This window comes from Heterodontus francisci, chromosome 7 (assembly GCF_036365525.1).
Source record: "Heterodontus francisci isolate sHetFra1 chromosome 7, sHetFra1.hap1, whole genome shotgun sequence".
NCBI classification, from domain to species: domain Eukaryota; kingdom Metazoa; phylum Chordata; class Chondrichthyes; order Heterodontiformes; family Heterodontidae; genus Heterodontus; species Heterodontus francisci.
Genome location: NC_090377.1, coordinates 13670383 through 13683262, shown reverse-complemented (window position 1 = coordinate 13683262; position 12880 = coordinate 13670383). Strand labels below are relative to the sequence as shown.

Here is a 12880-nt window from a genome sequence, read left to right as displayed (position 1 = left end):
GAATCTTGAAGGTTCTACTGATGTTTAAAAGCCGCCGAGCTTAGCTTTTGCGGTACATGAGATCATTAGAACTCCCGATCAAATTACTAGCTTGTAGCCTCTGCCAAACATCTCCTGTTCTATATATAAGTTCTCACAGAAAGCTTGTCATCCACACAACATCCTCTCGCACTTCCTTCAACCTTTTCTTCTCTGTAAACATCTCGAGATTTCGAATAACGTCTGAGAAACGCAGATTACACCCCCCGCACCCCGCTCCCTCCCCATCTGCTCCCTTTCCCATATTTGGGGAGGTTCACCTAAGTCCCACTCTCACACATTCCTGGACAGGATACAAGAAAAAGGCCCGTTGTCCTACAAGTGATCCTTCTCTCACCTCTAGCCTGTAATCTTCTCCTTGCATTGCGACCTTTCCTTTCTCTCTTGATCTTAATCTAAATTGATTGTAATTTGAACTTCCCTCTCATTCGTGCCTGAACTCCAAATACATCACCCAACGCAACCTTCCCCCTCCTGCAATCCTCAATCTGTGAAATTAAGACTCACTGCTCAGTCTGCTACTCTTGACTCATTTGTTCTCACAGCCTCAACACTGTGGAACGCCTTATCTCCCACCGTCTACAAGGACTTTTAAAACCCAAGCCTGATCTCACCTTTCCACTATTTCGTTAATATATTGTCCTCTTTTCTCTTCCTTTCAGCCTTGGACCATGGGCCTTGACACTTCCCCTGGAAAACTGCACAGTTCTGTGCCCCAACACCAGGATCTGGTATACACAATAGATCCCAATTATTGAAAAGTTAATCTGGAGTCACTGATGAGCACTAATTTACAAAACTCCCTAGTTTCACAGAATATTTGGATAACAACAATGTGCCTTTATATATCTCCTTTAAGATAGTAAAATGTGCCACAGGAGCGTTATCAAGCAAAATTTGACACTGAGCTAAAGAAGGAGACATTAGGAGAGGTAACCAAAAGCATGGTCAAAGTGGTTGGTTTTGGGCGGGAGATCTTAAAGGAGGAGAGAGAGGTGGAGAGGTTTAGGGGGAAATTTCAGAGCTTAGGGCTCAGGCAGCTGAAGACACAGACACCAATGGTGAAGTGAAGAAAATCAGGGATGGACAAGAGGCCTCAACATGACTTGGAGCTGGAGGAGGTAACAGAGGTAGTGAGGGCCGTGGCCGTACAGGAATTTGAACACGAGGATGAGAAGTTTAAAATGTTCACCATCTGTCAATGACTCACATTGTCTTGCTCAAGGACCCATCTTACTTCCCACTGTGGGATTTCTAACCATGCCTAATGAAGATCAAGTCATTCTCCACAGGCAGAGAAAGAAAATGAAACCACTGGACCAATAGTTCTATTAAGTAGTTTTATTTCAATGAGGCCGAACTACCTGACTTTCTCCTCTTTTAAAACCAAACACTTTGACCAAGCTTTTGGTCACCTGTCCTAGTGTTTCCTATATAAAAATGCAAGCTGAAGTTATGAAATCTCTGGTAACTCTGCTTCCTAATAGCATGCTCAAGCTTTGTTCTGCTGGAGAGCTAGCAACGGAATGGGAACGTCATTGAATCCTGCCTGAGTCAACTTCCCACAGCTGCCAGGAGGTGCATGGAAAAGTTATTGAGGCCCACAGGAGAATGGCGGGTGGCCTGCAAGTATACCCAAGCGAGTTATGAGTTACTTCTGGTATAATGCATCGCTTCAACTTCTTTGTGGAATTGAGGTGCATTAAAAAGAAGCAGCCTGGAACACAGTGTCACTTTCGTTGAGATCTTGCCTTCCGTAACTACTGCAATGCCTATTCACGGGAAATACGGTCAGAGTCAGATAGTTGTGGATTCAACTCCCGCACCAGACAGTTGAGCACTAAATCCAGGCGATACAATAGGAGAGCTACAATGTCGGCGGTGCTGTCTTTTGGATGAGACGTTAAACCGAGGCCCCGTCTGCCCTCGCAGGTGGACGTAAAAGATCCCATAGCTACTATTTCGAAGAAGAGCGGGGGAGTTCTCCCCAGTGTCCTGGGCCAATATTTATCCTTCAACCAACATCACTAAAACGGATTATCTGGTCATTATCACATTGCTGTTTGTGTGAGCTTGCTGTGCACAAGTTGGGCTGCCACATTTCCTACATTACAACAGTGACTACACTTATTTGCTGTAAAGTGCTTTGGAATGTCCTGAGGTTGTGAAAGGTCCTATATAAATGTCAGTCTTTCTCATCTTCCTCCTCTCCAAAGACTCAGCCTCCAACTCCGAGGAGATAGTGACATCCCAGATTGAGGCTCCCTCCTATTTCCCTTCATTTGAGGAATGTATCTGAGTACTGCTTAAATGCTATTTTTAAATTTGATCTGCCAGAACTCTCATGCACAGTCAGCATCCGACCTCCACGTGGCACAGCCCATATTGGAAGCTCTGGCCTACACTGCCCCACATTAACTTCCTTTATTTTAAAGAAATAGATTGATGCTCACGACAAATACAGGCCATTTCAATGAGTGAGTCCTGCTGTCAGAGTCCCCTGTAAAGAGGAAGCCTCAACGTCATAATCACTTTCAAAGAGGCAGTCCATCCTTCAGAATCCCTTTAAAGAGGGAGTGTCATCTTAAGACGGGACCCCCCCTTTTCAAGAGGGAGTCACGCTAATGGGACCCCTGTTAGACAGGGAGTTTCATTATAATGACCCCGATAAAGAGAATTCCATACTATCAGGGTGATGTCAGAAAGCACTTCTTCATAAAAATGTGTAATGAAAATCTCAAACTCTCTTCCCCCAAAAAGCTGTTGAGGCCGAGGAATAGTTAAAAATTTCAGAATTGAGAATGATAGATTTTTATAGAGTCAGAGTATCAAACGTTATGGAACCTAGGCAGGTAGATAGAGCTTAGACACATATTAGTCATAGTCTATATTAGTCATAGTCTAAATGAATGGCAGAACAGGCTCGAGGGGCAGAATGGCCTACTCCTATTCCTATATTCCTATGGCTCATATCAAAACTTCTGATAGTTAACAAGAATTAACAAAGCAAGAGATATAATTCTCCTTACATAAGACTGTAAGAGATAGGAGCAGGAGTAGGCCATATTGCTCTTTGACCCTGCTCTGCCATTCAATAAGAATGCTGCACTGTCAGAGGTGCCATCTTTCAGATGAGATGTTAAACTCTGTCTACCCTCTCGGATGGGCGTAAAAGGTCTCATGGCCACTATTTTGAAGAAAAGTAGGGAGTTACCTCTGGTGTCCAGGTCAACATTTATCCCTCAAGCAACATCACTAAAACAGATTAGCTGGTCATTATCACATTGCTGTTTCTGGGAGCTTACTGTGCACAAATTGGCTAATGTGTTTCCCACATTACAACAGTGACTACACTTCAAAAGTACTTCATTGGCTGTAAAGCACTTTGGGACATCCAGAGGTCGTGAAGTCACTGTATAAATACAATTCTTTTTTCTGGTGGGTTGCACAATTGACAATTGACAGCTCGTCACTGGAAAAGGAAATCGGGCTGGCTGTAAAAACAGGCAGTTGGTTCACTATCAGCTGTTCCATGCTAATGCCCCAACCCAATTTCACCCTCTACCTGTGCACACGGGTTGGAATGGGCTTCACTGTGATGCCCCTCAGAGTCGAACTGCCCCCAATTCAGCACCAGTTGGCCGGCATAAGGAAAGGAGAGGGTCACACTAGCCGGGAATTGGAGGCTGAGAAGTACTGTTGGGACAGAGTAAAACTCGCCTGTTCAAAGTAGAGGGAGCTTCACTCTGCATGTGAGCAAACTTGGTAGTTGGAACTAGATTGATCCTATTCCACAACACCCAGACTATGAACCTTAATGAGCACCAAATTCACTGGAGAAAGTGGTCAGAAGGTTATAGAATCTAACAGTATAAAACAGCATAACTTAACCCACACACCTAACTCATTCATCTGAATCACACATACAAGCTCACTAACTTCTCACCACCAATTTCTTTTATGGGATGTGGGCATCGCTGGTTGGGCCAGCATTTGTTGCCCATCCCTAATTGCTCTTGAACTGAGTGGTTTGCTCGTCCATTTCAGAGAGCAGTTAAGAGTCAACCAAATTGCTGTGGGTCTGGAGTCACATGTAGGCCAGACCAGGTAAGGATGGCAGATTTCCTTCCCTAAAGGGCATTAGTGAACCAGATGTGTTTTTACAACAATTGTTTCATGGTCACCATTAAACTAGTTTTTAAAAAAATTCCAGAATTTTTTATTAATTGAATTCAAATTTCATCATCTGCCGTGGTGGGTTTCAAACCCCAGAGCATTAACCTGCACTCCGGATTACTAGTCTAGTGACATTACCACTACACCACCGCCTCCTCTCAATGACATCACCAATTTACAGCGACTTAGGCCGCTTATCGGGGGTGTTATGAGTTTGCCAGACCAAACAAAAGCTACTTCCAAAGGTCTGCTATACAAATAGGAATTTCACAATAAAGTTCAAACAGAAACATTATTACTTCTATTAATCTAACAATTCAAATAAAGCAAGTGAAATGAAAAACAGCCTCGTTGGCTGAAAACTCTGAACCATGGAGTCCCAGTGTTGGTTATGTGCCACTAGTCTATCAATAATTTTACTCCCCATCACTGCGATATCCCAGCGAAGCACGGCTCAAATGATCGGCTTTAACTGGTCGAATTGGAGCACGACCTAACGCTGGAGGAACATCGGTTGTTTCTGTTCTCGATCAAGTGACCTCAGGCACGTTCTTTTGAAAGGAGGGGTCCAATCATAGAAATTGTAGGGGAGAGGGGTGGTGTTTGAACACCCTGGACACCTTCCCTGGCACTGCCCAGATAAGCAAAATAAAAAGCAACAAAAATCATGAGGAAAAGAAGAATGTCCAAGATAATTCTTTTGTAACTTTGTTTCTTTTCTAAGGAAGGTCTTTTCAAAGACTGGAATAAACAGGGAGCTTTTCTGCACTGCTGTCATGCAATACGTCAACAGCTATGACCTGAGAAGAGTATTTCTTTGTATATTGTCCCTTCCATTTCTAAAGCTCAAGGTCCACATAAATCATAGAATCTTCCAGCTCAGAAGAAGGCCATTCAGCCCATTATGCCTATACCAGCCTCTTTGAAAGAGTTATCTAGTCAGTCCCACTCTCCACCACTCCAACCACAACCACCCCCACCCCATTCTTTCCCTATAGCTCTGCAATTTTTTCCCTTTTCAGGTATATATCCAATTCCCTTTTGAAAATTACGAATGAATCTTTCAGGGAGCACATTCCAGATCATGACAACTCACTGTGTACTCTTTCTCTCTTCTCTGACTGTTTTGCCAATTACCTTAAATCTGTGTCAGTCTGTCATCCTGCCTTTTCCTATGCTGTAATGGGGGCAACCAAATCTACACACAGCACTCTAACTGTGGCCTTACACATATTTATCATTATCGCTTTATATTTGCCTATAGGTGTCAGCTGTGGCTCACTTTGTTCAGAGCCAGTAGATTGTGGGTTCAAGTCCCATGCCTTAGATTTGAACACTGGCACTCCAGTGTAGGATTGAGGGAGTGCTACACTCTTGAAGATGACACTGTTCAGATACAAACTATTAAACAGAGGTCCTCTCTCAGACGGCTGGTAGAGATGCTGGGCTTTATTGCAGGGAAGGTCTTCCTAGCTAATATTTATCACTCTCTGTCACAAAGAAGATCAGATTGGATTATTTATCTTGTTTGTAGGATCTTGCTACATGCAAATTAGCAGTCATGTTCCCTATATTGCAACAGCAACTACACTTCAAAATTAGTACTTCATTGGCTGTAAACTAAGAGGTTATGAAAGTGTGATGGAAACTACACCTGCCAAAATGAAACATATTAATTTCATAATATGGAACATTATTCGAATGCCTACTGAACATTGAACATAACTTGTTTTAAAAAGACTACAGAACAGTGACTGAAAACATGGCTGCACATTTGCATTCTAAAAGACAGTGGCACAGAAAGACAATGGGAGTACTCCCAGATTCAATTAGCCAGATGGGTTTTGTCAATAGTGATGATCAAGAGACATTGACAGTCATTGAACCAGCAATCCACCCCACACTCCGCACCACCACCGCCCCCCGCCCCCCCACCCCACCCCAGTGAGAGTGTCTGGTAAGCTTGGAGGAATCCACAAACAAGAATCTAGTCACGTTCCTGACCTGCTGGCCAACCTGGAATTATGCCTGACACAAAAAGAAAGAGATTACAAATGAACTTCAAGAAGAGAGCATCTCGCTCTCTCTCTCTCTCTCTCTCTCTCTCTCTCACGCAAAGTTCCAGAGACCCACAGAAGTAATTTAAGCCTCAATACAAAAGATCAGTGAAACAAGTTTGAAAGTGTGCACTGGGCCCCAACGAGAACTGCAAGACTTAACTTCAATCAAAGACTTTACATCCAACCCAAAACCAGTAACTAAATTCCATCTACTACTTTAAACCTTCCCTCCTTTAATTCTTTCTCCTCCTCTGTATCTATTTGCATCTGTGTTTATTGTGTATGCATGCTCACATGGTGTATTCTTAGTAGTTTTAACTGAGTTAGATTTTTAAGGTTAATAAACTTACACCTTTCTTGTTTAAATCTGAGAAAACCTGTCTGGTTGATTTCTATAAAATTACAATTAGAGAGCAGTGATTAAGGACTCACTGAGGGGAAGCTAAAAAACACTGTGTTTTAAAAGTTAAACCCTGTTACGGCCAAACCAGGAAAAGGCCGAGAGGGGAGCCCTAGACCTCTTCCTCACCTGATCTTAACAAAAGGTTCTTTATAAAGGCAAAGTCTTCTCTTTTTATAAAGCACAAATGACGGTAATTTCTTCTCCTGAAGGTGCTAGCTCATGAGGCAGAACAGGTCCACACACATTCCCCCCACCTTGCAGGTCATTATGTATGTGTGAGCCCAGAGGGTGAGTATTGGCAGACAATGCCGCTGTGGAAGGCAGCATAGCCTTCTCTCGTCCTCAACCCAAGTCCAAACACAAACACATGAACATGCACTTCATCCATGACCTAACTGAATGTCAGAACAAGCAAGAGAGGCTGAATAGCCTACTCCAATGTTCTCTCAAGGGTCACTGGATAGCAATAAGGAGCAGGAAGCCTGACTTTTTTTTCTCCAGTGTGGCCTACTTATGCTGAGACCAGCACAGACCCAGGGATTGAAACTGGGACGTTGGTCTGCACTGTTTAGTTCCACACTGGGCGATGTATGAACCAACTCCAGCATTGAGGAGTGTGTGCTCAATGTGTTGCTTTCCTCCAATTAAAGGGCGGCACAGTGGCGCAGTGGTTAGCACCGCAGCCTCACAGCTCCAGGGACCCAGGTTCGATTCTGGGTACTGCCTGTGCGGAGTTTGCAAGTTCTCCCTGTGTCTGCGTGGGTTTCCTCTGGGTGCTCCGGTTTCCTCCCACATGCCAAAGACTTGCAGGTTGATAGGTTAATTGGCCATTATAAATTGCCCCTAGTATAGGTAGGTGGTAGGGAAATATATAGGGATAGGTGGGGATGTGATAGGAATATGGGATTAGTGTAGGATTAGTATAAATGGGTGGTTGATGGTCGGCACAGACTCGGTGGGCCGAAGGGCCTGTTTCAGTGCTGTATCTCTAAACTAAACTAAACTAAACTAAACACTATGATTAGTGCTAGACTTCACAAATGTCAAACCAGCGCATGTTAAAACAGTCAAACCTGCAGAGGTCAGCAGCATTGCTTAAAGTGATAGCCTACAGATAGGGCCTTTCCATTAGAAGGTTGTGGTTTCAAATCCCACTCCAGAAACGTCAGTGCATAATTCTGCACGTGGTGCTGCATTGTCAGAGGTGCTGCTTTTCTGGATGACAAGTTAAACCTTCCCTCTCCGATTGATGTAAAAGATCCTGCGGCACTGTTTCAAAGAAGGGAGTTCTTCCCTGTGTCTTAGTCAATACTTATTACTCAGTATAGCAGATTATCTGGTCATTACCACATTGCTGTTTGTGGGATCTTGCTGTGTGCAAATTGACTGCTGCATTTCCTACATTACAACAGCGACTACATTGCAAAAGGAATAGTACTGCATTAGCTTTAAAGTGCTTTGGGATATTGAGAACGGCGGTATATAAATACCAGTTCTTTGTGTCTTTTAAGTCTTTATGTTGCCATTGCTAACGAGAAATGAAAGGAGAACCAGTTGGCTTTTAATCATGGATGCTACGAATGCAGCATCTCTTACCATTTTCAGCTGATTGGGGGAGGAGGAATAGCACTATAAAAATAAACAAACATTCTAGAGTCATAATCAAGTTTTAAAACAAACCGATGATTTACACCAAGCTGAGGTCCTGGCATAGATGCTCCATCATGCTTACTACCATTTACGTTGCCTCAGAAATTCCAGCCTGTAAATTATACTGTACAATATTATTGGCAGATGCGCCTTAAGCCACCTAGGCCCTAAACTCTGGAATTCCCTCCTCAAACCTTTCTTCCTTGACGCCTCCCTCTCCTCAAAACCCACCTCTTTGACTAAGATTTTGGTCACCTGTCCTAATTCTCCTTATGTGGCTCAGTGTCAGATTTTGTTTGATAGCGCACCTGTGAAGTACCTTGGGACTGTTGTTTTACTGTGTTAAAGTCACTGTATTAATGCAAGTCTCTGCTGTTGTTATCGCACAGAGGCTCTGAATTATCCGAAAGATACACTGTCTGTGTCTGAACTGACAGCAGTGTGTAAATTGGCTGCTGTATTTCCTACATTACAGCTTGCATCGAATTCCACCGTCCACTAATTCCATGGAGCTGTTAACCCTTTAAGGTCAAACCAATTGGCATCTTCACTAAAGAAAGACTTGCATTTATATAGCACCTTTCACAACCTCCCACGTGCTTTACAGCTAATGAAACACTTTTGAAGTGCAATTTCTGTTGTAATGTAGGAAGTGTGCAAGCCAATTTGAGCACAGCAAGATCCCACAAACAGCAATGTGATATGGCCAGTTAAATCTGCTTGTTCAGGGGTAAATATTCACCCAGGACAGCGGGGAGTGCACCCCTGCTCCTCTTTGAAATAATGCCACAAGATCTTCGACATTCACCTGAGAGGCCAGACGTGGCCTTGATTTAACATCTCTTACAAAAGACATGACCTCCAATGGTGCAGCATCCCCTCAATACTACACTGCGCGTGGCAACATAGATTTTTGTGCTCAAGTCTTTGGAGTGGGACTTGGATTCATGTCCTTCTCACTGTGAGACAAGTCGGACTGAATGATGGCTGACATCAAAAAAAGCAGACAGAGAAATTCAATAGAAAAGTATTTGATGTCAGTATGATAATATTGCTGATACTTTCATTACTGTGCAACGCCTTTTGTAGGGGGGGGGTGGAGGTGGAAGTCTGGAAGCAGGGAATAGGCATTCCTTTTAGTCGGTACACAGAGCTATATAATCAGCGGGATGGGGGGGAGTGCAGATACTATACCTAGTGATATCGCTGCACCACACATTGTTAACTGATGTTCATGTTTATAAACTCTCCAAAATGTCTTGCAAAGAATTTAAGCATCAACTTTAGGACATAAATGAACACCCAAATATTATGCATCCACTCCTTCCACCACTGCTGCAGTGTGTACCATCTACAAAATGCACTGCAACAACTCACCAAGGCTCCTTCGACAGCACCTTCCAAACCCGTGACCTCTACCACCTAGAAGAACAAGGGCGGCATGGGATGCATGGGAACACGATCACCTGCAAGTTCCCCTCCAAGCCACACACCATCCTGACTTGGAAATATATCCCCGTTCCTCCACTGTCGCTAGGTCAGAATTCTGGAACTCCCTCCCTAACAGCACTGTGGGTGCACCTTCACCTCATGGACTGCAGCGGTTCAACAATCTTCTCAAGGGCAATTAGGGATGGGCAACAAATGCTGGCCTCGCCAGTGACGCCCACATCCCATGAATGGACTTTTAAAAACTAGTGACTATCCCTTGGATTGTTCAGGGTGAGTTGAATGACACTGTGTTTTATAACCAGAGGAACATGGTATGTAATATCGAATGCACTTGACAGTAGAACTGATATTGAGAAGTGTAACTGAAATCTTGAACTGAACAATATTCTTGCATGAAATCTGAGCCAATAATGATTTTCTGTGAAGGACAATCTTATGTCAGGTACATACTGTACACAACATTTTTATATGTTTGAAACACGCTCGCATCCACACACACACACACACACAACCAGACTCAACACTAACACACATGCACTCACACACACAGACACAACATTTACAGGCGCATATACACACAAATAACTTACACACACATGCACACATGTCTACACAAACACACGAACAGGTATTTACATAAACACGCACACATTTACACCAACACAAACATTAATTTTCACGCCAGTCCTGGCTGTATGTAATAAAATTAATTGGAGAACCCTAACTTCTTCCTGCAGCTTTAAGTTGTGATGCTCTGATAGTGAGGGACCCTCACCCTAGCCGCTCCCACCTTGAGCCGGCTCTAAATTTAAACGCTTAACCCTGAACTCCGACCTGATTCTTTGACAACAGCTCCTAGTTCACTGTACAAAGGTTATTGTCAGTTTATCACAGAGAGGAGTGGAAATAGACCCTGCCCTTAAAAACAGCACACAGACCCAACGTTTCCGCTTCATTTCAGGGAAAATAAAATAAAGACAGCCCGCTCTTGTTTTGGAATAACCCAATGCACGCTTAAACAAATTTCCTGTTATATAAATAATATTTTTTTCTTAAAAAAATACACACGGCTCTGGAGTGGAAATATTGAATAATTGGGATCATTTTTTGGTCTGGTTTAGACGTCTCGGAGAGAAATTGTATAACTTTAAAATATAGAAATATGAATGAGATTTCTCTCTCTCTCTCTCTCTCTGGAGCGGTGCTAAGTCCAATGTTACAGAGGCCGCTGGAGATTTCTCCCTCTTTAACTGATCAGTGAAGGTTCACCTAGTTCAGCGAGATTGGCAGAGCAAAGGGCAAGAGCTGTTTGCAAGAAGCTGGGTAAACACGGGAGCCTGAACCAGTGTCCCCGAGGAGAACTGATTCGTGTGTTCACATGTTAGACAACACAAAAGAAACTTTAAAAACTTCTTAGCCCAGAGAGTGGTGAGAATGTGGAACCCGTACCACATTGGAGTAGTTGAGCCCAACAGTATAGATACATTGAATGGGTCGATAGGTGAAGGAATAGAAGGTTAGAATGATAAGTTAAGATGAAGTGGGGGGGGGGGGCTAGTAGAAACCGGATGGGCCGAATGACCCGTGTGCTATTAGATTCGGTGTCATTCTATATTTTAAAGAAAGGCAGGGGAAATGCAATCGTTTTTTGACCGCGGAGACACAAGTGTGTCAGATAAAAGTCAAACATATCTTCATCTTTCTCTGAGTTGATTTTATCCTCCCAGGCACAAGATTTTATGCCAGAAGAAAGCAGAGGGGGAGATGAGGAGAATATTATTTATACACAGTGAGTTGTTGTGATCTGGAATTCATTGCCTCAAAAGGCGGATTTTAGTAGAACTTACAAAACTGAAAAGGGATATCAGAACTTGCAGGAAAATTGGATAGCTCATTGAAAGAGCCAGCACAGGCACAATGGGCCGAATGGTTGTATGGAGGATGCAAGCCCTTGTGTCTTACCTGAGTCATCAGTCTGTCTGCTCCCGATTTCTCCTCGTCTTTAAAGATGATGTCGGGGTTGTAATTGGGGATCAGGTCCTTAAAGCGAGACGCGTTTCTGTTAATTTTACTCTCGGACTTGCCACTGGCTCCCAGGGTCTTCTCGGCAACGTTCGGGATGAACTGCTTGTAGGAGAGCGGAGTGAGTTTTCGGTTGTGTCTCCTCCTGCTGCCGTAGCCTCTCCCCGGGCCGCATCCCATGGCCACAGGGCAGAGGATGATCGCCGGCAGCATCAGTGCACTCCAGAGTCTCATTGTGTGTGGACCCCACCGGGGGTCTCTCTCTCTCCCCACCTCTCTCTGGTCAGGCAAGGACTGAAAGGCTCCCACTTACAACAATCCCCCCCCCCACCCTCCCACCCCCTGACCCAGGGGGTATCTGTCAACACCCCCTCTCTCCTTACCCTCCCACCCCAGCTCCCGAGAGAAACGATCAGCCTCGGCCGCTGGGGTCTGCAATGCTCCGCATCCAGGGCGCAAACGAAGTCTCCGCGTCCCGGGGAGCGCACCCGAGAGAGCAGCCCACCTCGCCCGGCTCCAAACGCCCGCAATTCCGGCTCTCTACCCACCCCCCCACCCCCCCTTACTCCTCCTCCAGCCCCAGATCACAGCTCCAGCCGCCACCGAATCCCCTCCAGCCGGTGCATGGAGACTCCAAAATCCCGCAGGGGGGGAAAGAGGAGAGAGCGTGGAAGAGTCTGTCCTCGGAGAGATAGAAAGCAGAAATATTTAGAGAGAGGGAGAGTTACCGAGAGATAGAAAGAGGCAGGGATGGAGAGATAGAGGGGCAGGGAGAGAGAGATACAGACTGAGAGATAAACCAGGATAGAGAGAGCCAGGGATAGATACTGAGGGATAGAGAGAGACAGAGAGGGATAGAGTGTGACAGGGATATATACAGAAGGTTAGAGAGAGACAGAAAGACAGGGATAGAGAGATTCACAAAAGCAGAGGGAGAGATAGAGAGGGAGAGAGGATTCGGGACCAGATCCCAAAAGAGGGATCAGAGAAACAGAGAGATCCAGAGGGACAGAAAGAAGCCACACACCACACTGATGGGAAATTGACACAAACTCAAGAGAAAAACTGATAAACCCCG

The 12880-nt window shown here is 44.4% G+C and overlaps 1 protein-coding gene across 1 annotated transcript in view; it reads right to left on the bottom strand.

The window, feature by feature from the left end:
* The window catches only part of LOC137371858 (indian hedgehog protein-like), a 62930-nt gene extending 50815 nt beyond the window's left edge, over window positions 1-12115 (bottom strand). Inside the window, exon 1 of the mRNA XM_068034817.1 lies at window positions 11743-12115. Coding sequence (XP_067890918.1) covers window positions 11743-12036 — 294 coding nt within the window. The 5' untranslated portion in view covers window positions 12037-12115. The remainder of the gene's footprint in view (window positions 1-11742) is intronic.
* Window positions 12116-12880: the final 765 nt, after the last annotated feature.